Below are 27,014 nucleotides of genomic sequence, written 5' to 3' on the forward strand. Positions count from 1 at the left end.
GGTGGCGGGGTCGTTGGTGAGGGAGAGGATCATCTGGGTGTCGTCGGCGTAGGAGATAATGTTGAGGTTGTGCTGGCGTGCGATGTCTGCGAAGGGGCTCATGTAGACGTTGAAGAGGGTTGGACTAAGCGAGGAGCCTTGAGGAACGCCGCAGATGACCTCGGTGGCTTCTGATCTGAACGGGGGGAGGCGGACTCTCTGTGTCCTTCCGGCGAGGAAGGAGATGATCCACTCCAGTGCCTTCTCCTGGATTCCGACGTTACTGAGGCGCTGCACTGGGGTAAGGTGACAGACAGTGTTGAAGGCCGCGGAGAGGTCTAGGAGGATAAGGGCTGCTGTTTCTCCATTGTCAAGCAGGGCTCGGATGTCACCGGTGGCTGCGATCAGGGCGGTCTCGGTGCTGTGGTTGGCCCGGAAGTCAGACTGCGAGAGGTCGAGGGATCCGTTCGTCTTGAGGAAGGCGGCCAGCTTCTTGTTGACGGTCTTCTCGATGACTTTTGCAGGGAACGGGAGCAGCGAGATGGGGCGGTAGTTCTTGAGGTCGGTGGGGTCGGCTGATGGCTTCTTTAGTAGAGAGTTGAGTTCGGCATGCTTCCAGCTCTCCGGGAAGGTAGCGGTGTCGAAGGAGGTGTTGATGATGTCCCGCAGGTGGGGTGCGATGACCGCGTCGGCCTTGTTGAAGACGTGGTGAGGGCAGGGGTCGGTCGGCAATCCGGAGTGGATGGAGTTCATCGTGCGGACGGTGTCTTCGGTGCTGATCGGGGTCCAGGCACGGAGGGTGGTGGTGGGGGGCGGTGGTTCGGTCGTGGCGTGCGTCGGTTGAGTGCTGAAGCTGTTGTGTATGTCCGCGATCTTGTTGTGGAAGTAGGAGGCGAGGGAGTTGCAGAGGTCTTGCGAAGGGGTGATGTCGTTGTTTCCGGCGTTGGGGTTGGAGAGCTCTTTAACGATGTTGAAGAGTTCCTTGCTGTTGTGTGCGTTGCTGTCCAGTCGTTCCTTGAATGCAGTTTTCTTGGTGGCGTGAATCAGTTGGTGGTGTTTTCGGGTGGCGAGCTGGAGGGCAGTCTTGTTGTCCGGTGTTGGGTCTCTGCGCCAGGCTCTCTCGAGGGCTCGACAGTTCTTCTTGGAGCTCTTGAGTTCGTCGGTGAACCATGGGGCTTTCTTGCTGCCGGGTCTGCTAGGCGGGGTCATCAGGGGGGCGAGGTCGTCTGCGCAGTCGCTGATCCACTTCGTGAGTTTGGTAGCCGCTTGGCTGGGGTTCGTTGCGCTGGTGGGTGGGTTCTTGCTCAGGGAAGTCGCGAGCTGGTCGGCTGTGATCTTGTTCCAGCTTCTGCGTGCAGCCTGTTGCTGGTGGTGGTGGATCGTGGTCCTTCTGAAGCTGAAGTGGACGCAGCTGTGGTCCGTCCAGTGGAGTCCGGTGGCGTGGCTGAAGGTGATGTCCTTGCTGGATGAGAAGACGGGGTCGAGTGTGTGTCCGGCGTAGTGGGTGGGGGTGGTTACCAGCTGCTTGAGTCCGAGGTTTGCGAGGTTGTCCAGCAGGATGGTGGTGTTGCGGTCGTTGTTGTTCTCCAGGTGGAAGTTGAGGTCCCCGAGGAGGATGTAGTCAGTGGAGGGGAGGGCGTGCGGGCTGACGAAGTCGGCGATGTCCTCGCTGAATTTTGTGCGTGGTCCCGGGGGTCTGTATATGAGGGTGCCTCTGAGGGTGGTCTTGGGGTTGATGTGGACTTGGAAGTGCAGGTGCTCGGCGGGTGCGAGGGTGTCGTCGGTGTTGGCCGTGATGCGGATGGTGTTCTTGTGGATGATGGCGATGCCTCCTCCAGTCTGGTTGATGCGGTCCCTCCGGATGATCTTGTAGCCGTCTGGGATGGCGATGGCGATGTCGGGCGCTGAGGAGGCGTTCATCCAGGTTTCCGTGAGGAAGGTGACGTCTGGGGCTGTGGTGTCGAGCAGGTTCCAGAGCTCGACGGCGTGTCTGTGGACGGAGCGGGTGTTGAGCAGGATGCATTTCAGGTGGCTGCTGCTGTTGCTCGTCTTGGTCTTGGTCGGTGCTGGAGTAGTGCAGTTCCGGATGCAGGTGAACTTGCAGGATTGGCAGCAGAAGGGTCCGTGGGTGCGTCTCAGGGTTGGCTCGGTAGCAGCCCGGGATTCGGCCGGCGTTGAGTGCGTTGAGTTCAGTGGCGTCGTAGGTCCGGCGGGTGGGCTGGTGTCTGCGGGGGCCAGGGGTCATGGCACTGGGCGCGGTCCAGGCGCGGACGGGCTTACCTTTGGCGCACCTTTGGCGCTCAGTCGGTGCTCCCGCTGCGCGCGTCTGCTGCGCGGTCGCTCTGGGGGCGTCATAAGAAGGGAGCCGGGAGGGAGGGTCCGGTGGGAGGCGGGAGCGTGGGATCCAATCGGCTGGCGTGGGGGCGGGGCCGCAGGCAGTCAGCGGCGGGAAAACGGGTGCAGGCTTGGAAGGCGGTCCTGCGGCGGCTGGGGCGCTGGAATCGGCGTTGGCGCTAATCACAGGCAGCAGGTGAGGCTCAGGAGGCAGGAGAGGCGAGGAGCGTGGGGGCGACCAGGCCTTCAGTATGCGCCAGGAGGCTGCATGGCAGAGAGGTGTTCAGAGGTCACGCCCCTTTTTACAACACTCTGCAACACAGCTTACTGGAGGTACCTAGTGGGCTATTTGGCCCCCAGGGACCCACAGTATTCAAGGGGAGTTAATCCCCCAACTTAAAACGCGCCACAGTGTGTGTTTGCACACATATCACCTCAGGCCTCGCCCCCTACCTTCGCCCTTGTGCAAACTCGCCCGTGGTGCGTTTTAAGTTGGGGGATTAAGTCCCTTTGAATCCTGAGGGTCCCTGAGTCACACCTAGCCCACCAGGTACCTGCAGTAAGCGCCACAAGGCTGCTTTGCAGAGAGGTGTAAAAAGGGGCGTGACCTGTAGCACTTCTCTGCAACGCAGCACTGTGGCGCTTACCGGAGGTACCTGGTGGGCTAGTTGGACCTCTGGGACCCCCAGTATTGAAGGGGAATTAATTCTCAATTTAAAACGCACCACAGGGCGCGTTTACAGAGTGTGTTTGGGATGGGGTGGGGTCTAGGGACGATCGCGTCTTTGTTTTTTTTTTAAAGGGGGGCTGTGTGGCCCCCCTTCCTTTTACATTTTTGGGGCCCTGGGGACCCCATCCCCCAGGGCCTCACCCCCAAATCAAAAAAGAAATTACGGGAAGGGGGCATTTAAAAAAAAAAAATCAAGCTGTGTGGGGGGGCCCCGGGGACCACCACCTCCCCTGGGCTTTGGAAATGTTGGGAGCCCTGTCATGGCCCTGGGTACCACCACCCCCCAGGGCTGACTCCTGCAGTATCCCGGGGTGCCCACCCCTGGGACACTGTAGTTTGCTACGGCAGGGCGGGAGCCTCTGCCCTTTCATGGCAAACTGCCTTGGTTTTTGGAAGAGAGAGCAGGAAACCTGCTCTCTCTTCTAAAAAGCGAAGATGATTGCTTTTTCCCACAGGAAGCTGCATCTTAGCAGCTCCCCATATGGAAAAGCTGTGCCAGCTGACGCGGGGAGCCGGCGAGACTGTGGTGGGATTGAGGACCCCCCCATGTTCCTCAACGGAGGGAGCCGGGGGATGTGGTCCCCGGGGCTAAAAGTGGCCCGGGAGGGGGGCCACGCGGCCCCCTCTCCAAAATGTTATTAAAATTAAAAAACGAAGGCCGTCCCCGGGGGATGGGGTCCCCGGGGCCATAAGTGGCCTAAGGAGAGAGGCAACGCAGCCCCCCTCCAAAAGAATTTTAAAAAAAGGCCATGTCCCGGGGGATGGGGTCTCTGGGACCGATTAAGGCCTCGGGAAGGGGGCCACGTGGCCTCATTCCAAATTTCTTTATTAAAAAAAAATACAAAATTAGGGTGCAGGCCCTGGGGGATGGGGTCCCCAGGGCCAATAAATTAGAAAAAGAAGGGGGCCACACAACCCCCTTCTTAAAAATAAAATAAAATAAAAGACCGGCATTGTGTCAGAGTCCACACCCCTTCCTTGCAGCACTCTGCAAACGCCCCACCTGGCGCGTTTGCAGATGGGGAACAAAGTCCCTTTGAATACTGGGGGTCCCTGGGCATTATAGTTAGTTGGACATTTCACTCTACAAAACCATTGACATTTCCCATTATAGTTAGTTCAGCTAACTATAACTCGTGCACCCGCAATGCACTGCTGATGACGTCACATATTACTTCACTCATGACATGGTCAGTGACATCACTCATGACATCCCTGATGACATTTCAAATGACATCACTGATGACTTCATCCTTGTGATAGAGTGGCAGACCTCCTCTCACCCTAATATAACCGTTGATACACATACTCAAAAATAGAAACTAACATTTTCAAAACAATGGACATACCAATACCACTTACAACACACCTATTTAGTAATTCCAAGATCTACACATACATCCACTCATTCACCAACAGTCCTATACATCCACTCATACATGTACTCACTCATCTTATGTACTCATACACCTATACATTCTGTTACAAAACGACACTCATCCATAGAGTTACTCACACACATAGTCACACTTGCAAGCAAAGTATCAAACATCCATTAAATTGCATATACAGTTATACACACACAACCACACTTACTGCTACAGAAACTTACTCATCCACCCATGCAGTCCTGCACACATGCTGTCTTCAAAACATACAAGCAGTGAGCAATGAGTCACTCATTTATGCAGCTATGCACCAAGTAAGACCCCCCCAACGAAGCATACAGACACTCAAACACTCATACTGATACTCGAAAAACCAAGTAATAACCAATATGGACACTCATATAGCTACTCACCAACCCATGCAGTCACTTATACACAAAGTTAGAGACTGATACAGATATTTATATATTTAAACATTACTCACTAACCAATGTATTCACTAAGATACACTTAATCAATCAGTTATGCAATCAATTTTTTTTTAATCATCCATTTAGACACTTATATAACCATTTATTCTTCCATTGACCTTGAGATATAAATATATCAAACATATTTATTTTCTAAAAAACACACATTCACTGGATGATGTCATCAGTGGTGTCATTTGAGATGTCATCAGTGCTGTCACCGATCATGTCATGAGTGATGTAATATGTGACGTCATCAGCAGTGCATTGCGGGCACATGAGTTATAGTTAGTTGAACTAACTATAACAGGGGAATTTCAATGGTTTTATACGAGTGAAATGTCCAACTAACTAGAACACCCCTAAAACCTATGTTTTTTTCAGTGAATATATATATATATACCGACGTTGTCTGGGTATAAATTGCTGCCGGCCAGTAGTATATTGTTTTGTAGGATTTCGTTTAGACATTATTTCTTATCTGTGACAGGCCTGTGAAACGCTCCGATTCACAGTGCACTGCTGATGCACTTAAGAGTGCACGTTCAGTAGTGTGTGAACTCGAGTTTCCCTACTTTATTTTTCCTTGCAATATTATATAGCGCAAACTCGACAACATGGCATGAGCACAATTTACATTACAGAAGAACACATTCATTTGTGGTAGGCCCGAGGAGACAAAGCGATTTGCCTGGAATCACAGAATGTTGAGCTGATGCCGAGATTCGAACGTAGCTTCCCAGCTCTAAAGTTGGCAATTCTAGAACTTGTGGCGGGATGTGTGTCTAAAAGTGTACGTCGGTGCTGGCCATCAATGAGAGAGGCCTGTGCATTTTTCAAATGGGTGGTGAAAAAATATGAGTATGTTGCTGGAGATGTGGGCTGCCTTGCCACCAATGCACTTACCGGGGGAGGGTAAACACCCATTATTCTGCAACTTTCTTTCCGCATACCATCACTCCGCATACTTTCATTACGAAAGTACCATGACTCCGCAATGCCATTATAACGCATGGCATTACATTTTATATGCTTTTACCACGCATACATTTACAACGAAATTCGTTGTAAATGCATGAATGGTAAAAGCATGTTTTTTTTTTTAATGTTTGGATGAGGTAAGTATGGATATAGGGGTATATGTTTTGGAGTTCTGAGGTATATGTTTTGGGGTATTTTAAGGGGTCAGGTATAGTTTTGGGTTATGGGGTACAGCGGTAGTTTTAGGGTTTAGGGATAGGTATGGGTTTTGGGGTACAGGGGTATTTATAAGGGTTCAGGGCTAGGTTTGGGTTTTGGGGTATAGGGGTATAGGGGTATTTTAGGGTTCAGGGCTAGGTTTGGGTTTTGGGGTACAGGGTATTTTAGGGTTCAGGGGTAGGTTTGGGCTTTGGGGTACAGGGTTATTTTAGGGTTCAGGGGTAGGTTTGGGTTTTGGGGTACAGGGTTATTTTTAGGGTTCAAGGCTAGGTTTGGGGGTAAAGGGGTATTTTTAGGGTTCAGAGGTAGGTTTGGGTTTTGAGGTACAGGGGTATTTTAAGGGTTCAGGGCTAGGTTTGGGTTTTGGGGTGCAGGGGTATTTTAGGGTTCAGGGGTAGGTTTGGGTTTTGGGGTACAGCGGTATTTTTAGGGTTCATGGCTAGATTTGGGTTTTGGGGTAAAGGGGTATTTTTAGGGTTCAAGGGTAGGTTTGGGTTTTGAGGTACAGGGGTATTTATAGGGTTCAGGGCTAGGTTTGCATTTTGGGGTACATGGGTATTTTTAGGGTTTAGGGATAGGTTTGGGTTTTGGGGTACAGGGTATATTTATAGGGTTAAGATGGGTTAGTGTTTAAGGATGTTGGGGAATTTTAAGGAGTAAGGGTGGGTTATGATTATGGGGTGCAGGGTTATTTAAAGGGAGATGGGTGGGATTAGCACACGATATGAGACATGGCATGAAGGGCGGAATGTACCACACGCCTCCAGCGTTTGTCACGCCCCCAGCACACGCCCACAGCACAACACAGACACGCCCACAATGGACTACTTTGCTGGCACGGTTCTTTTACCTTTTAAATGTATGTGGTGGGTGTCTACATAGCCTATGTCCTTCTGCTGCAACTGCCCTTTCCAACGGTGTTGGAATATATTACCTACTCGCGGTTGCCAGTTGGAATTTCTAGTTAGGACCTAGTTTCCATAGGAAATCCACAACATTCTATTTGGAATAACTTTTGCGCCGGTCGACGAAAAACCGCGAAATTCTCCAAGAAAATGGCCTGCTCCGCTCCTTCCCTGAAAGTTTCGGGTGATTTGTGAAGCAGGGGCTGAGAAAAAAGGGGGATCCCAAAACGTGTTATCCCCATGCAATTTTCCATAGGGACTTTTAACCGAGGCTACAGCCCGAACTGCTGAAAGGAATTACGCCAAATTTGGCAAAAAGGTAGAGTTTGGTTCGCAGATTACGCTTTTTGTTAAATGGTATAAATCCGTTCAGTAGTTCCTTAGAAATTCAAAAGAAAAATCATAGATATATCTATAGACGAAGTACCGTATGCCTACTTTCCCGAGCACGAGCTTTATGCAATTTGGCTGTCAACACTCCAAACCAGGAAGTGTTGGCAGCCATCTTGTGCCTCGGTAGAACTGAGGCACAAGAAACCGAAAATGAAACGCAAAAAACTCGAAAAGGGGGCAGGGTAGAAACACCCTGACCCCCTAAGCCTGCTTAGGGGGTCCCACAAGGACCCCCAAGGCCCACCAAAGAATGTTTTTATTAAATAAATGGCGGAGTAGGCGTAGGTACGTGTACCCTGCCGATAAAAAAAATCGGGGCTTCAATATTATGTATGCAGGGGTGCTCACGGCCTCCCCCACAGCCCTGGGGACCGCCACCCCCGGGCTTCTTTAAAAAATAAACCTGTGTGGGGGGGGGGCTCAAACCCCCCACACGCCCCGGGGACCGCCACCTCCCCGGGGCACTAATATTTAAATTAGGGGGGTCAGTGATAGCAAACTGCTTTGGTTTTCCAAAGAGAGAGCAGGAAACCTGCTCTCTCTTTCAAAAATCAAAGCGGATTGCTTTTCTGCATGGGGAGCAGCATGTTAGCTGCTCTCCATGCAGAAAAGCAATGCCGGCTCCCGCAGGATGCGGGGAGCCTGCAGGGACCATGGGGGGCTTGGGGACCCTCCACTGTCCCCAACGAAGAGGGCAGGCCCCAGGGGATGGGGTCCCCGGGGCCAGAAATGGCCCGGGAAGGGGGCAACGCGGCCCCCCCTCCCAAAAAATATAAATAAATACATTTTCAAAATGGCCGGCCCCAGGGGATGGGAACCCCGGAGCCAAAAGTGGCCACAGGAGGGGGGCAAAGCAGCCCCCCTCCTCATTACAAAAACAAAATAAAAAAGGCCCATGCCCCGGGGAATGGGGTTCCCGGGGCAGAGTATGGCCTTGTGAGCGGGGCCACGCGGGCGGCCCCTTCCCGATTTTCTTTTTAATAAAAATTGGGGGCAGGCCCTGGGGGGTGGGGTCCCCAGGGCCCAAAAAAAAGAAAAAGAAGGGGGGCTATACAGCCCCCCTTCTTAAAAGTAAAGAAAACAAAACGGGATCGGGAGGAGGCCACGCCCCCTCTCTGCACCTCTCTGCAAACGCGCCCCCTGGCGCATTTGCAGAGGGGGAACTAATTCCCCTTGCATATTGGGGGTCCCTGGGGGCCAACTAGCCCACCAGGAACCTCCAGTATGCGCCAGGGGGCTGCATTGCAGAGAGGTGTAAAAAGGGACGTGGCCTCAGAACACCTCTCAGCAACTGGAGGTTCCTGGTGGGCCAGTTGGCCCCCAGGGACCCCCAGTATGCAAGGGGAGTTAGTTTCCCCTCTGCAAACGCGCCATGGGGCTGCGTTGCAGAGAGGTGTAATGAGGCCACGCCAGCTGCGGGATCCTGGGACTCGCCCCTGTAGCCCCCAATGTGTGTATTCGCGATGTCCTGGGTAGGCCACCTATTTTAAGGAGGCAAAAAAAACTGGGGAAGGGTGGCTGTGTGCCCCACCTTTAAAAAACTACACAGCCCTGATGGATGGGTTCCCAGGGACACTTTAAGGCTCAGGGAGGGGCGAAACATACCCCCTGCCCTTTTTTGTGTGTTCCGATCCCAGGAGTGGACTCCCCAGGGCCTATAATGACTCAGGAGGGGGCCAAATCGCCCTTCTACTTAAAAAAAAAAAACATCCTGGATGTGACGGCCACATTTTATTTTAAGTTTAGTTCCTGGGGATGGGGTCCCCGGGCCATAATAGGTTCAGCCCTGTGAGAAGTTGGCCTGATATGTAGTGTTTCCAATTCTGGAACCACTGGGTATCAGTCCAAACAAACCCCAAAGATGTCAGGTTGTAAGTCAACCTTGTAGACAAGCTATCCTAGTGGTAGCATGGACTAAGCAGCCTTAAAGGCTTAACTTAAGAGGTCGTGTTAAGCGAGCTGTTTTACCACATACAATCCTGTAATCAAATGAAAGGACACCACACAAGTATATATTATAAAAATATATGTATTTATTTCTAAATTACTCCCCAGTACTCTTTATGAGGAAAGGGGCACAAGCGTTAAATCAAAAGCACTGTTACACATATAAAGTTGCACAGTTATGGATGAGGGCGGGTGGCCACTCAGACCATATATTAAAAAAGTGGTATAAGTAACACTTATCGAACAATGGTTAGGCCTAGGGCCTAGAGATTCGCTGGGAGCAGTCAGGACAAGCAATGAAGAAGTCGGGAGTAGCCCACAGGAGACGGGTGCAGCACGGAAAGTGCGGCGCGCACCAATGTAATGTCAATGGTGCGTAAAAGTTAGTTAAAGTGAATTAAATGATACTTCCGCTGAACCTAGGAACACAAAACTTTAGTCACAGACCCTAGAGGTGTGTGCCAGTGTAAGGACACCGGCGTTGCAAAGTTACCTCACCCACAGGCCGTGGGTGCACAGGGTCGAAGTGGCGTCGGGTTCTGTCACGCAGGTTCTTGGTGCTTGGAGCTGTTGCAGCTGCAGGCGCTGTGAAGCAGAAGTGTCCGGTGCGATCCAAGGGTGGATCGAAGTAGAAAAGTACCTGAAAGCAGAGGGGACAGAGTCTGGGTCACTCAGCAGTGACCAGGGTGGAACCAGGACGGAACCAGGCAATGTCGGGCGCAATCAGGCGGTTGTTGATAGGCTTCTCTCCGCTGTCACGTGGGCTCTGGGGCATCTGCGACGTCCAGGAGCAGGTCACGATCTGTCCCACGTAGGCTCTCGCCGTCAGCACCGTCGGCTTCAAGATTGCAGCAAACAGCACTTGGCAAAAGCAATCCACGCAGAACCGGGAGATTGCTTATCACTCGAACCAGGAGGGTCAGAGTCGGTGCTCCTTTTCACAGGAGCTGGTGCAGATCTGGAGCAACCAGAAAAGCAAGTCGGATTTCAAGTTTCGTCGGCACAGGGGCCACAAGCCAGCTGGCAAGTGACCGGGCCAACGCGTCGAGCGCACACCAGCAGAAGGGCCCCACGCAGCACTCGTCGAGTGTGGAGGGGTGAGCTTTGGTGCAAGTGGAGCTCGGGGCTGGGGCTTCTCAAACCCCGGTGCACAGCTTCGAGGGTCACTCGTGGGCTGCACGGTCAGCGTCTCGTGGCCTTTTCAAGATGGCGTGCCCCACGCTTCCGGTCGCCTCCACGGGTCTCAGCTCTGCAGGGACTGTGGATCGGGCAGGTAGAAGGCAGGCAAGCTTGATCTCGTTGATCTCTGTCGCTCGAGTTCCGGCGGGAACTGCAACAAAGCAAGGGTCGAGGGCTGGATGGTGCCTGTTTGCACAGGGTGGTCACTCCTTGACCACAAGGGAGATTCTTCAGTCTTCTCACGTCGTGTAGAAAGTCGAAGGGTCCAGATTTCGTTTCTTATGTTTCTTCAGGATGATCTGAGTTGCATTGGCACTGCTCCCCCTCTTATTCCAATCTGAGGGGTGGATCTCCTGCTAGGTCCCTCCCCTATGGGTGGGACCAGGAAGGGGGGTGGTTACACCCCCTTTCCTTTGTTCAGGTCTCACTGGAGCTGGGGCTGGGCTGCCCCAGAACCGGTTTGACCGGATTATGCAAGGGGAAGCCTTGTGCTCCCCAGGCACTGTCTGGTTTCATTCAAACCTCCCTGCTACAATCCACTATCTCCTGTCTGGGGTGGTGTCACACCTCCCTGTGACAGGAAATCCTTTGTCCAGGCCTCCTCTGCTGAGTTTCGGTCAGCAGCAGGAGGTCAGACATGTGTCTGTGGCAGAAGCATCCATTTTGTGGATCTGAGGCTCTTTTAAAAATCAACCGCGTTTTAGCAAAAGTAACATGTCGTCCCCTCTAGAGGGGTGGAATGCTACCCCCGTCGCCAGGACTGGCGAGGGGGTAGTATTCCAAATCGTATGACACCTTACACGACATGTTTTGATAAAGCCAAACCAAAGTTGACATATAACCGCGAGGATTATAATGCACTTAATAGTATATGGTTTGGCATTATCCCGGAACAGCTAAGGGAATTGGTCCCGACAGCTGCAGACAGGCTCAGCTCATGCTAGAGCACCATCTCACATTAAACCACGCACTCTGCCTTCAGGATTGTTAAGGCCTGCCATAGGAGTGGCTCACAGGTTTATATGTGTCCAGATAGGTTTAGATATAGGCATACTATATCTAAGCAAGGGGTGATTACACCACCTTGCCCCAGCTGAGTGATCAGCCAGTTGTGTCAATTTTAGATAGCCAGCCAGGGGTGGCAAAAGATATGCTGCAGCCCCTGGTAGGCCTTGGATGCACCTATGCCCTGGGCACCTATAGTGCTCTGTACAGGGGCTGATAAGGTGACCCAAGCCAATCTAGTTATGCACCTAGGGTACATGGAATCCATTTTACAGAGAGAGCAGATAGCCTGGGGCCCTGATTAGCAGGGAACCAGGCCAACTAAGTCGAAAACCAGCTAAACACAAGGCAAAAAATCTGGGGTAACCATAGTCAGGTAGCCACCTTCCTACATAACCCCCCCCCAAACGAAAGGAGATAAGGCTATCCTTGGCCAGGTAAGCCTTTATTGCCTGAGTGGCCATATAAGGAAGTACCTGCACTAGCATGGGTACCCCCTGTCTCATGGTCCACTAAGCAGTCCCTCACCCTAGGGGTATTAGAGGGTCTCCACCATAGGGAATCACTACCTTGGGTGTGTTTATGCAAAGTTAAAGGCTGGTTTGGATATGGAGCATTGAAGTGAGGCTCCACTATTTTTGGGCTCAACTTCCTCCAATTATCTTCCACCATGTGTGCCTTTCTTTCTTCAACTGAGTTGCACTGAGCTCTCAGGGTCAACCTCTGGCTACCTAAAGCTGGAGGCTGGGTCCCTCTGTTTGGCTTGCTGGAGGGACAGTTCAGGTTTGGGCCCTTTGGGTCCCAGGTTTGGCTGTGCCCAACAGAATCCATCTGTGGGAGGTCCCTAACTGTTTTTAAGGGGGCTCCCTCAGGAGTTTTTAAAGTTTTCACCTTACTAGGCCTACTAGTTTTGGTGCCCCTAATCTGTTGATGGGGGTGCTTTATTTGACAGGGGGCCCTCTGGGTCTCACTGTCCTTCTTGTCCTCTGCAGCCCTGGGCTGACTAAGGCAAGGTAGAGAGGGGCAGGTTACCTGCTCCAGACTGGATCCCACCTGAGAAGGGTCCACTGCCATCAGAGGCTCTGTCAGGCCAGGCCTAACAACCTCTGGGGCAGTTCCTTCATCAGGGGTAAGATCAGTTCCCTGAGGAGGCTGATCCTGTCCTACTGTCTGGTGAGGGGGAGATTTCTCTTCCTCCTCCATGCTCTCAGTTTGGGTGGAGTGATCCATCATTTCAGGCTTCACAACACACATATCTGTTTGAGTTTGGGCTGTGGCCATCACAGCCCCACCAACCTTTTCAGGAGGAGACTCAGTTTGGGTTTCTGCTGTTATCATAACAGCTTTGCTATTCTGTTTTGGAAGAGCTTCTGGTAAAGATGGGGCAGAGAGTTGCTCAGCTCTACCAACCCTTTCAGGAGGGACATCTTGAATTGGGGCTATAGTCAGTACAGCCCCACTAACCTTTCCATTGGAATTTACCATTATAGAATGGATTTCCTGTTCAACCTCAGCCCAGGCTGAGATTTCCAAATCATTACCCAGTAGACAGTCTACAGGCAAGTTTGGTGACACTGCCACTCTCTTTGGGCCAATGACACCTCCCCAGCTGAGACTTACTACTGCCATGGGATGATTTGTTTGGATGCCATCAATGTTTGTTACCTGGTATGTGGCACCAGGTAAAAGTTGCTTAGAGGGGACTATACAGTCAGCCACCATGGTGATGCTAGCCCCTGTGTCTCTAAAAGCTTCAACTTTCAAACCATTGATGATGGGTTCTTGTCTATATTTGCTCAAGGTATTTGGGCAAACTGAGAAGTTGGCAAACCCCATGCCAGTCTCATAAACAAGATCATTTGGGGATGGGGACCTGGATAGGCCAGGGTCCCCTTGGGCTCCAAAAGTAAACCCACCCAGATTCCTGGGTGTGCTCCCACTTCCTGGGGGATTACTGCTGACAGTAACAGGAGGTGTTGGAGCTGGCTTTGGAGGTATGTTTTCTTTATTGCCATTCTTGGGACAACAGCTGTCTGTTTTGTAATGCCCAACCTGTTTACAGGCATGGCAATAAGGCTTTTTCTCTGTTGAAGAAGTGTCTTGGGACCCACCCCCCTTCTTGGAGTTTTGGGGCCCTGGGGAAGTGTTTTCTTTACCTTTATCCCCACCCTTATCTTGAGGCTTGGTAGACTCCTTCTTCTGGTTATTGTCCTGATTCTTAGGCCTAATCCTGGTTCTGACCCATTTATCTGCCCTCTTTCCCAATTCTTGGGGAGAGGTCAAATCTGAGTCCACCAGGTGCTGGTGTAAGAGCTGGTTCTGACAATTACTAAGGATCTGCTCCCTCATAATCAAATTATACAATCCTGTGAAGTCATGTACTTTGCTGCCATTTAGCCAACCCTCCAGAGCCTTAGTTGCACAATCAACAAAATCAGTCCAGTCCTGAGTCTGTGTCTTCTGGGTATCTCTGAACTTTAACCTGTACTGTTCAGTGGTTAAGCCAAACCCATCTATCAGAACACTCTTCAGGACTTTGTAATTGCTGGCATCCTCATGTCTGACAGTGAGGAGCCTATCTCTCCCTTTCTCTGAAAAGGAGTACCATAAGATTGCTGCCCACTGTTCCTCAGGAACCTGCTGTACCATGCAGGCTCTCTCCAGAGCAGTCATCCATTTGTGGATGTCATCCCCTTCCTGATAGGGGGGCACAATCTTTGTCAGGTTTCTACTATCATAGGACCTGGGTTTCTCTTTAGGAACTTTGCTGCCACCAGTGGCATCTAAGCCACACAATTTTCTTTCTCTTGCTAAAGCAAGTTTAGCTTGAGCCAAGGCTACCTCTTCCCTTTCTATTTGGAGTTGGACAGCCCTCATTCTGGCCCTATGCTCTTTTCTCTGGGAGGAAGTTATTCCTCTTTGAGATTCTCTTGAGGCACTAGAAAGGTGAGAGTCCCCTGATAGAGACCTCTCCCTCCTATTACCTGGGAGAATTTGGTTATGAGATCTGGGGTGGTGCTGGCCCCCCCCATTCCCATGTAGGTCCAAGTTGGCCTGGTTAAGCCTGGCAACCTGTACCTGGTTTCCCCTCTGATCCTGATCTTCAGGCTCTTCTACATCAGAGCCTTCCTCTTCCTCTTCCTCCTCCTCTTCTTCTGGAAGATTCTCATTCTCAGGGGAGTTTATCCCTTCACCTGATTCTAAGGGAGCCTGACTCACCTTATCTAGGTCATCCTTTTCTAGGAGAGCTATTAGGGAAGGAATGGTAGGGCCTCTGCCCTTTTTTAGCCCCCTGGCTGTGCACAAGGCACTCAGGTCTTTGTGGCTAAGGTTGTCATATCTGGATGTTGTCCCTATAGGATCAACTTCTACAGGAGCAGAGCCTGAGGGTCTACCTGTATCAGACATGAGTGCTAGTGAGGTGTAAGTGGTGCACTTACCTACACTAAGTGGTTTCCTACTGTACCTTGCTAGTGAGTTGTAGTCAGGGTGTGCTAATCCCTTTAATCTACAACTACTAAGTTCAGTAGAACTTAATATGCTAAGCTTTTGATTTATATGTACCTAGAGGTACTTGATGTGATCTTTCAATTTGATAAAGATTGCAATGGTAAAACAAACAGCAAGCTCAAATCCGCACCGCTGCACACCAATGTGAGAAGTTGGCCTGATATGTAGTGTTTCCAATTCTGGAACCACTGGGTATCAGTCCAAACAAACCCCAAAGATGTCAGGTTGTAAGTCAACCTTGTAGACAAGCTATCCTAGTGGTAGCATGGACTAAGCAGCCTTAAAGGCTTAACTTAAGAGGTCGTGTTAAGCGAGCTGTTTTACCACATACAATCCTGTAATCAAATGAAAGGACACCACACAAGTATATATTATAAAAATATATGTATTTATTTCTAAATTACTCCCCAGTACTCTTTATGAGGAAAGGGGCACAAGCGTTAAATCAAAAGCACTGTTACACATATAAAGTTGCACAGTTATGGATGAGGGCGGGTGGCCACTCAGACCATATATTAAAAAAGTGGTATAAGTAACACTTATCGAACAATGGTTAGGCCTAGGGCCTAGAGATTCGCTGGGAGCAGTCAGGACAAGCAATGAAGAAGTCGGGAGTAGCCCACAGGAGACGGGTGCAGCACGGAAAGTGCGGCGCGCACCAATGTAATGTCAATGGTGCGTAAAAGTTAGTTAAAGTGAATTAAATGATACTTCCGCTGAACCTAGGAACACAAAACTTTAGTCACAGACCCTAGAGGTGTGTGCCAGTGTAAGGACACCGGCGTTGCAAAGTTACCTCACCCACAGGCCGTGGGTGCACAGGGTCGAAGTGGCGTCGGGTTCTGTCACGCAGGTTCTTGGTGCTTGGAGCTGTTGCAGCTGCAGGCGCTGTGAAGCAGAAGTGTCCGGTGCGATCCAAGGGTGGATCGAAGTAGAAAAGTACCTGAAAGCAGAGGGGACAGAGTCTGGGTCACTCAGCAGTGACCAGGGTGGAACCAGGACGGAACCAGGCAATGTCGGGCGCAATCAGGCGGTTGTCGATAGGCTTCTCTCCGCTGTCACGTGGGCTCTGGGGCATCTGCGATGTCCAGGAGCAGGTCACGATCTGTCCCACGTAGGCTCTCGCCGTCAGCACCGTCGGCTTCAAGATTGCAGCAAACAGCACTTGGCAAAAGCAATCCACGCAGAACCGGGAGATTGCTTATCACTCGAACCAGGAGGGTCAGAGTCGGTGCTCCTTTTCACAGGAGCTGGTGCAGATCTGGAGCAACCAGAAAAGCAAGTCGGATTTCAAGTTTCGTCGGCACAGGGGCCACAAGCCAGCTGGCAAGTGACCGGGCCAACGCGTCGAGCGCACACCAGCAGAAGGGCCCCACGCAGCACTCGTCGAGTGTGGAGGGGTGAGCTTTGGTGCAAGTGGAGCTCGGGGCTGGGGCTTCTCAAACCCCGGTGCACAGCTTCGAGGGTCACTCGTGGGCTGCACGGTCAGCGTCTCGTGGCCTTTTCAAGATGGCGTGCCCCACGCTTCCGGTCGCCTCCACGGGTCTCAGCTCTGCAGGGACTGTGGATCGGGCAGGTAGAAGGCAGGCAAGCTTGATCTCGTCGATCTCTGTCGCTCGAGTTCCGGCGGGAACTGCAACAAAGCAAGGGTCGAGGGCTGGATGGTGCCTGTTTGCACAGGGTGGTCACTCCTTGACCACAAGGGAGATTCTTCAGTCTTCTCACGTCGTGTAGAAAGTCGAAGGGTCCAGATTTCGTTTCTTATGTTTCTTCAGGATGATCTGAGTTGCATTGGCACTGCTCCCCCTCTTATTCCAATCTGAGGGGTGGATCTCCTGCTAGGTCCCTCCCCTATGGGTGGGACCAGGAAGGGGGGTGGTTACACCCCCTTTCCTTTGTCCAGGTCTCACTGGAGCTGGGGCTGGGCTGCCCCAGAACCGGTTTGACCGGATTATGCAAGGGGAAGCCTTGTGCTCCCCAGGCACTGTCTGGTTTCATTCAAACCTCCCTGCTACAATCCACTATCTCCTGTCTGGGGTGGTGTCACACCTCCCTGTGACAGGAAATCCTTTGTCCAGGCCTCCTCTGCTGAGTTTCGGTCAGCAGCAGGAGGTCAGACATGTGTCTGTGGCAGAAGCATCCATTTTGTGGATCTGAGGCTCTTTTAAAAATCAACCGCGTTTTAGCAAAAGTAACATGTCGTCCCCTCTAGAGGGGTGGAATGCTACCCCCGTCGCCAGGACTGGCGAGGGGGTAGTATTCCAAATCGTATGACACCTTACACGACATGTTTTGATAAAGCCAAACCAAAGTTGACATATAACCGCGAGGATTATAATGCACTTAATAGTATATGGTTTGGCATTATCCCGGAACAGCTAAGGGAATTGGTCCCGACAGCTGCAGACAGGCTCAGCTCATGCTAGAGCACCATCTCACATTAAACCACGCACTCTGCCTTCAGGATTGTTAAGGCCTGCCATAGGAGTGGCTCACAGGTTTATATGTGTCCAGATAGGTTTAGATATAGGCATACTATATCTAAGCAAGGGGTGATTACACCACCTTGCCCCAGCTGAGTGATCAGCCAGTTGTGTCAATTTTAGATAGCCAGCCAGGGGTGGCAAAAGATATGCTGCAGCCCCTGGTAGGCCTTGGATGCACCTATGCCCTGGGCACCTATAGTGCTCTGTACAGGGGCTGATAAGGTGACCCAAGCCAATCTAGTTATGCACCTAGGGTACATGGAATCCATTTTACAGAGAGAGCAGATAGCCTGGGGCCCTGATTAGCAGGGAACCAGGCCAACTAAGTCGAAAACCAGCTAAACACAAGGCAAAAAATCTGGGGTAACCATAGTCAGGTAGCCACCTTCCTACATAACCCCCCCCCCCTTGACCACAAGGGAGATTCTTCAGTCTTCTCACGTCGTGTAGAAAGTCGAAGGGTCCAGATTTCGTTTCTTATGTTTCTTCAGGATGATCTGAGTTGCATTGGCACTGCTCCCCCTCTTATTCCAATCTGAGGGGTGGATCTCCTGCTAGGTCCCTCCCCTATGGGTGGGACCAGGAAGGGGGGTGGTTACACCCCCTTTCCTTTGTCCAGGTCTCACTGGAGCTGGGGCTGGGCTGCCCCAGAACCGGTTTGACCGGATTATGCAAGGGGAAGCCTTGTGCTCCCCAGGCACTGTCTGGTTTCATTCAAACCTCCCTGCTACAATCCACTATCTCCTGTCTGGGGTGGTGTCACACCTCCCTGTGACAGGAAATCCTTTGTCCAGGCCTCCTCTGCTGAGTTTCGGTCAGCAGCAGGAGGTCAGACATGTGTCTGTGGCAGAAGCATCCATTTTGTGGATCTGAGGCTCTTTTAAAAATCAACCGCGTTTTAGCAAAAGTAACATGTCGTCCCCTCTAGAGGGGTGGAATGCTACCCCCGTCGCCAGGACTGGCGAGGGGGTAGTATTCCAAATCGTATGACACCTTACACGACATGTTTTGATAAAGCCAAACCAAAGTTGACATATAACCGCGAGGATTATAATGCACTTAATAGTATATGGTTTGGCATTATCCCGGAACAGCTAAGGGAATTGGTCCCGACAGCTGCAGACAGGCTCAGCTCATGCTAGAGCACCATCTCACATTAAACCACGCACTCTGCCTTCAGGATTGTTAAGGCCTGCCATAGGAGTGGCTCACAGGTTTATATGTGTCCAGATAGGTTTAGATATAGGCATACTATATCTAAGCAAGGGGTGATTACACCACCTTGCCCCAGCTGAGTGATCAGCCAGTTGTGTCAATTTTAGATAGCCAGCCAGGGGTGGAAAAAGATATGCTGCAGCCCCTGGTAGGCCTTGGATGCACCTATGCCCTGGGCACCTATAGTGCTCTGTACAGGGGCTGATAAGGTGACCCAAGCCAATCTAGTTATGCACCTAGGGTACATGGAATCCATTTTACAGAGAGAGCAGATAGCCTGGGGCCCTGATTAGCAGGGAACCAGGCCAACTAAGTCGAAAACCAGCTAAACACAAGGCAAAAAATCTGGGGTAACCATAGTCAGGTAGCCACCTTCCTACAAGCCCCCCTACACTTTAAAATAAAAATGGTGTACCTGCCATTTTCCATGCTGATGAACAACTCAACTTTCCAAAGGGACTGGAGCATTATTGCCGCCGATTGTGATGGTGCATTCTTGATGCAGAGGAATTTGAGGACATCTCCACCCAAAAAGAAGCACTTGCTTAATATAAGTATGTGGAAGTACCCTTCTTTGGTGGAGATTCAACTCTTTGTGTGTAGTCTCGTCAGCTTCTCTGTACGAGAACTCATGTTGTGACTAATTTCTGTATCAAGATGCTTGAGTAACAACCACATGGCCAAAATTTTACGTACACAAGGTCGCTAGAGACATTACCTTGTGGTCCTTTATGCAGCTGTATTGTAGAGTATGCACTAAATAAAACCAAAGGTTAAAGTAACATTATAGTTAGGTGTGATAAAAGATTTGTATTTGTTTAAAAATGAAATCCTAGAATTTTACTGAAAAAAACAAAAGGTTAAAATAACGTTATAGTTAGGTGACAGTGGTAACTTTAGCGTTTTGAACAAAAAAGCCTACAAAAATTCAGCATTTATGTCTAGCAGAGCTAACTATAACTTGCATCCCCAACATGCACTGCTTATCCTACAAATTACATCATTCATGACATGTTCTAGGACATCAATGATGACATCTCAAATGACATAATTGATGATATCACTCCCTGGTTTTATGAGTTTGGCAGGGTGCAAGTTATAGTTATCTCTGTTAACTACAACTGTTTCTTTGAGTTCAAAACATTAATATTGTCACTGACTTATTCACCTAACTCTGACCTTTGAGATATAGGAAAGGCATTTTTGACTCGCCAATAACTTTGGTATAGTTTGACCAATCTTCATGAAATGTTCCAAAATAAGTGTCATGGTAGGTTCTGTGTGTCAAGGAAAATTTGGGGGGTGATCCGTGCAGGTGGTGTGGAGAGCACGGGACTCACGTCTGAGCATACCCGTCCCACTCGGGGTGACAAATGCAAAAACAACAGTTAATGGACAGAATGCAGAACAATTTCATACATTCACCCCAATACAGAGATCTGGGCCTAAATCCATCGTTTTTTTGCACTCCACACCACCCCAGTTCAGACATGGCCATATGCAAATCAGCCTTGACCCTGTGCCTCATGGGAACAGTCCAGCCCGAACTGCCAAGCCAGCCTTCCCTGGACCGGAATCAAGCATCCTAGGACCGGATTTTGGCTATCAGCCGTCATCAGCCAGGATAGCTTGACTCCAGTGGTGTGAAGAGAACGGGACTCACGTCTGATCATACCCATCCCACTTGGGGTGACAAATGCAAAAACAACAGGTGATGGACAGAATGCAGAACAATGTCATACATTCACCCCAGTACAGAGATCTGGGCCTAAATCCATCGTTTTTTGCACTCTACACCACCCCAGTTCAGACATGGCCATATGCAAATCAGCCTTGACCCTGAGCCTCATGGGAATAGTCCAGCCCGAACTGCCAAGCCATGTCTTCCCTGGACCGGAATCAAGCATCCTAGGACCGGTTTCTGGCTATCAGCCGTCATCAGCCAGGATAGCTTGATTCCAGTGGTGTGGAGAGAACGGGACTCACATCTGAGCATGGCCGTCCCACTCGGGGTGACAAATGTAAAAACAACAGTTGATGGACAGAATGCAGAACAATGTCATACATTCACCCCAGTGCAGAGATCTGTGCCTAAATCCATCGTTTTTTTGCACTCCACACCACCCCAGTTCAGACATGGCCATATGCAAATCAGCCTTGACACAGTGCCTCATGGGAACAGTCCAGCCCGAACTGCCAAGCCATGTCTTCCCTGGACCGGAATGAAGCATCCTAGGACCGGTTTCTGGCTAACAGCTGTCATCAGCCAGGATAGCTTGACTCCAATGGTGTGGCGAGCACCGGACTCACATCTGAGCATACCCGTCCCACTCGGGGTGACAAATGCAAAAACAGTTGATGGACAGAATGCAGAACAATGTCATACATTCACCCGAGTACAGAGATCTGGGCCTAAATCCATCTTTATTTGCACTCCTCACCACCCCAGTTCAGACATGGCCATATGCAAATCAGCCTTGACCCTGTGCCTCATGGGAACAGTCCAGCCCGAACTGCCAAGCCATGTCTTCCTTGGACCGGAATCAAGCATCCTAGGACCGGTTTCTGGCTATCAGCCGTCATCAGCCAGGATAGCTTGACTCCAGTGGTGTGGAGAGCACGGGACTCATGTCTGAGCATGCCCGTCCCACTCGGGGTGACAAATGCAAAAACAACAGTTGATGGACAGAATGCAAAACAATGTCTTACATTCACCCCAGTACAGACATCTGAGCCTAAATCCATTGTTTTTGTGCACTCCACACCACCTCAGTTCAGACATGGCCATATGCAAATCAGCCTTGACCCTGTGCCTCATGGGAACAGTCCAGCCCAAACTGCCAAGCCATGTCTTCCCTGGACCGGAATCGAGCATCCTGGGACCGGCTTCTGGCTATCACCCGTCATCAGCCAGGATAGCTTGACTCCAGTGGTGTGGAGAGCACGGAACTCACGTGTGAGCATACCTGTCCCACTCGGGGTGACAAATGAAAAAACAACAGTTGATGGACAGAATGCAGAACAATGTCATACATTCACCCCAGTACAGAAATTTGGGCCTAAATCCTTCGTTTTTTTGCACTCCACACCATCCCAGTTCAGACATGGCCATATGCAAATCAACCTGGACCCTGTGCCTCATGGGAACAGTCCAGCCCTAACTGACAAGCCATGTCTTCCCTGGACCAGAATCAAGCATCCTAGGACCGGTTTTTGGCTATCAGCCGTCATCAGCCAGGATAGCTTGACTCCAGTTTTTAGATACTCATGGGGGCGCACCAAAATGAGAGTCCAAAAAGAATAAGTAGAAAAATGTTCTTTATTTATCTTTGTCCAGCTAAAAAGCACATCAATAAAATATGTAGCGAGATCAGCCAACGCGTTTCACTCCCTACCAAGGAGTTTCTTCAGGGCTGAAAAAACAATAAAAGACAAAATATTCCCATCAATTTCCTGCATAGCCAAGTGTGTACATATTTTCCCATTTGACATTACATCATATGGAGATTCTTTGTAGAATACATGTTTCCCTGGGAACCAGGGAAAACAAAGAAAAGACACAGTAGCCTACTGCTAGGGAAAGACTGATCAGCGAATATTTGTTAAACTTTAAAAACATCCCTTTCTAAGCGGTTACTGCCACGGAAGGGGGAAGGTTTACGTGGAAGAACGGAAAGAAAGGTTCAAAACATCCTAATTGGAATATATATATCTGCTGAGATCCTACTTTAGTTTTGAGCTTCCCCGCAGGGAGAGGTGAGTATACCACTGTCAGTAGAGGAAAGCATATATCTCGCTTTACAATAACATAAACACATTTAGATCTAACATCACCATTTCACATTCATGAATAGGTAACCTCTGTATAGTTCCACTGTTTTTGCTTCATAGGTAGGAGAGAATACACCATGAGTACAGTCTGCAATTTTTTTTAGTCTTGTTATACCATGCAGTTTGAAAACTTAGTAGTATATGTATATATACATGGCACATTTAAGCGCTCTACATCATATTTTCTCTCTTTTCTGACATTTATATCATAACCATGCCTACCCATATTCAAAATAGACCATCCTCCTTTCTACTGTATCTAATGGATTACAATTTTTAGTCGAGAGGGCATGGAGAGGAGAAGGTAATAGTAGTATTGGACATAATTCTCCTGTCTGTTATTTAGCGAAGAAGAGTGTGCTCTCAAGGCTATGGTTCTTACCGCTGCAGATATTTTCGGTGTGAGGTGTTTTGTAAGATCCCTCTGTAATCACACTGGTATTTTTCAGTCGTTTCTTTATTCCGACATGGTTCTAGTCAGTATAAAAGACATTGTTTTACATTAAATCTATATTCTATTAGGATTTTCCTATGGTGTCTTTTATTCTTGCTGAGCATACCTTAAAATTCTTGGGAGTACCTCTCTTCCCTTATCTTTTCACGTTATCGCGGACTTTGTAGGTCTTGTCCGAAAAAGTAGTTCTGGTACTCCAATAGCTACCCGTCCCTGGTTGTGTTTGTTCTAGGTGGGTACAGTGCTAGATGGTAAGAAAAAAATAAATAAATTTAGAATTCAACACAAAGTCCATCATGTGTTCCTATATCGACAGACTGCTGTATGTTTACATATTGTGTTATGCGAACTGCCCTGCCCGATAGTCCCACTCGGGGTGACAAATGCAAAAACAGTTGATGGACAGAATGCAGAACAATGTCATACATTCACCCGAGTACAGAGATCTGGGCCTAAATCCATCTTTTTTTGCACTCCTCACCACCCCAGTTCAGACATGGCCATATGCAAATCAGCCTTGACCCTGTGCCTCATGGGAACAGTCCAGCCCGAACTGCCAAGCCATGTCTTCCTTGGACCGGAATCAAGCATCCTAGGACCGGTTTCTGGCTATCATCAGCCAGGATAGCTTGACTCCAGTGGTGTGGAGAGCACGGGACTCATGTCTGAGCATGCCCGTCCCACTCGGGGTGACAAATGCAAAAACAACAGTTGATGGACAGAATGCAAAACAATGTCTTACATTCACCCCAGTACAGACATCTGGGCCTAAATCCATTGTTTTTGTGCACTCCACACCACCTCAGTTCAGACATGGCCATATGCAAATCAGCCTTGACCCTGTGCCTCATGGGAACAGTCCAGCCCAAACTGCCAAGCCATGTCTTCCCTGGACCGGAATCGAGCATCCTGGGACCGGCTTCTGGCTATCACCCGTCATCAGCCAGGATAGCTTGACTCCAGTGGTGTGGAGAGCACGGAACTCACGTGTGAGCATACCTGTCCCACTCGGGGTGACAAATGAAAAAACAACAGTTGATGGACAGAATGCAGAACAATGTCATACATTCACCCCAGTACAGAGATTTGGGCCTAAATCCTTCGTTTTTTTGCACTCCACACCATCCCAGTTCAGACATGGCCATATGCAAATCAACCTGGACCCTGTGCCTCATGGGAACAGTCCAGCCCTAACTGACAAGCCATGTCTTCCCTGGACCAGAATCAAGCATCCTAGGACCGGTTTTTGGCTATCAGCCGTCATCAGCCAGGATAGCTTGACTCCAGTGGTGTGGAGAGCACGGGACTCACGTCTGAGCATAACCGTCACACTTGGGGTGACAAATGCAAAAACAACAGTTGATGGACAGACTGCAGAACAATGTCATACATTCACCCCAGTACAGAGATCTGGGCCTAAATCCATCGTTTTTTTGCACTCCACACCACCATAGGTTCAGACATAGCCATATGCAAACCAGCCTTGACCCTATGCCTCATGGGAACAGTCCAGCCTGAACTGCCAAGCCATAGCTTCCCTGGACCGGAATCGAGCATCCTAGGACCGGTTTCTGGCTATAAGCTGTCATCATCCAGGATAGCTTGACTCCAGTGGTGTGGAGAGGACAGGACTCACGTCTGAGCATTCCTTGTGGCTGCCAACACTTCAACCAGGAAGTGTTGACAGCCATTTTGGGACACGTATTCAGCCCCGTCCCCAAAAGAATGCAAAAAAAAAAGAAAAGGGGCATAGAAACAATAACCTAACCCCTTAGCCTGGACTTGGAGTTCCCCAGGGACCCCGCCAGTGCAAATAAGCATTTTATTTATAATTCACAACAATTTTGCAAATATTACCGTGAATTAAAGAAGAAAAAAAACAGTGCATGGGCATCTCTCCGGGCATGCAGAGTTTATTTTAAAAAAAATGGAGGGGGAGCACAGGTGCCCCCCTCTAAGGGCTTAATAATGTCCTGGGGACCACCTCCTCCCGGGGCTAATGCTAATATTAAGCGGGGGCCAATCAGAAACACCCAGGCCTGGGGACCACCACCTCCTCTAGACTATAAAGGCGCACCAGTGGCGATAGGCTGTATAGTCTTGATTCTACTTCATGCCTCTTCAACCCCCAGCATTTTCTGTTTCTTTATGTCACTCTTGCAGGTTCTTTTTATATCTGCGGTCTTGTTCTATCTCTGTTTTCCAATCCTTTTCTCCCTCCTTCTTTTTACCCATTTCTGCCTTTCTTTCCCTAACTGTGGGTGAAATTCTAATGGTCAGAAATGGTCTCCAACCTGCACAATACAAAACTGAATATTTGACGGATTAGAGTAAAAGATAAAAAAAAGTAAATCCCTTAAAACTGCAACTGCTTTGGAAGTGATGAGCTCTTCGTACGTATAGGGTTGTGTGATGTGTAAGGACAATATGATAGGACAGCATATCAAAGTAAGGTATCATAGATGAGTGGTTTCAGGTGTACGGGGAAATGGGGTTTGAAAAGGAGAATAGAATATATCACTGTCATGATGCTATCCGTTACTTCCTGAGAGCTCAGCAGGCATTTGAAACAGTTGGGAAAAGATTCCATAAGGATAGTGCAGATTGTTAGCATTTAACTTATTTCACTCAATTAAAAGGTCTTCTTTAAGTTAGAAAGTTGCCATATGGATGGTATAGATTGTTAACATTTACTTTATCTCACTCAATTAAAAATGCGAGTTTAGGTTAATGTGAAACACTCTGCAAGCTACATTCTGAGAGTTGTAAGAGCCTAACTTTAAATTGTAACCATTTAAGGCACAGGATGAGAGCCTGGAGCTTATCAAATAAGCAGGAGTTGTCATGCGTCACTTTGGACGAAGTGCAAGACCGCTGAAGGTCATGTCTTCTTCAAGCCCAACAACATTTAGGGGGAAAATATAACTGACTTCCTGGAATATGATTTCTGGGCAGTGTCTGAGGCTACGATGGAAGTAAAAAGTATTTTTCTGTCTGAACAGCATTAGATTGGAAACTGCTCAGTTGACGTTGGGGTAATTGGGGTTATCGATATTACCCTATACTACAACACGAGTCTGTGAAGTTCTCTCTGGCATCCTCCATGCATAAGAATAAAGGTAAATATTTTTGGGATAACATAATTTCATTCATGTCCTTCCTTATTTTCAAACAACATTCTTTACTTATATTAAGGAATGGGTAATTCTACTTATGCAACTGAAAACCTGTGGAGTAATCTCTCTGATCAAAAACCTACACTAACAGAATAATGAAAAGGTAGCTAGTAAAGCTAGTATGCAAAAACTCAAAACATGCTTAAATCATTAGAACCTACAATGTATGTAAGTAATCTCTTCCGCATGCTTTGCCTTCTGTCTATGCAGTTCAAAGGTTTATTTTTTTCAATGCATAATTAGGTCTGTTGCATATATGAAACTATAGGACATTGTTGATTGCTGTCTTGACTCTGATTTCTTCCCTCAGTATGTCTAACCTGGCTTTCCACCTACCCCTCTCAAGCGTGGGCGGTGATCAAGCTGGTAAGCACTGCATATGCGCCTGCATTTCTCCCCCACTCTACCATGCTCATCTTTTCTTTACTTTATTCAATTCAGCCCAATCCTTGCCAAAATGGTGGTGTTTGCTACTCTCTCTGGGATGACTTTACCTGCACGTGCCCTCCGAATACAGCAGGACGAGCTTGTGAGGAGGTGAAGTGGTGTGAGCTCAGTCCATGTCCCTCCGAGACCCGCTGTCAGCCTGTTCCTCGTGGATTTGAATGTAAGTTTGTGATAATATTTTCTGACCTTAAGTAAAAGTTTTACTCTTAGAGAATCAATGCAAAGTGAATGCTTTTACAGAATGTTAACTCTGGCCGTAGAGGCGTTAAGAGCAGAAAATTCTATAGACCATGAAAGGTTGGGCATTGGTCAGTGGGAAGTCTTCTCCAATGGATCATATTCTTATGAATAACTGCCGCTCCACC

The 27,014-nt window shown here is 49.2% G+C and overlaps 1 protein-coding gene across 1 annotated transcript in view; it reads left to right on the plus strand.

Moving 5' to 3' along the window:
- Positions 1-27,014, plus strand: part of CRB1 (crumbs cell polarity complex component 1) — a 713,161-nt gene that overhangs the window by 606,158 nt on the left and 79,989 nt on the right. The window contains exon 8 of the mRNA XM_086954812.1: positions 26,644-26,809. Within this exon, the coding sequence (XP_086810938.1) occupies positions 26,644-26,809 (166 nt within the window). The remainder of the gene's footprint in view (positions 1-26,643; positions 26,810-27,014) is intronic.

Source organism: Lissotriton vulgaris, chromosome 1_1 (genome assembly GCF_964263255.1).
Source record: "Lissotriton vulgaris chromosome 1_1, aLisVul1.2, whole genome shotgun sequence".
NCBI lineage: Eukaryota > Metazoa > Chordata > Amphibia > Caudata > Salamandridae > Lissotriton > Lissotriton vulgaris.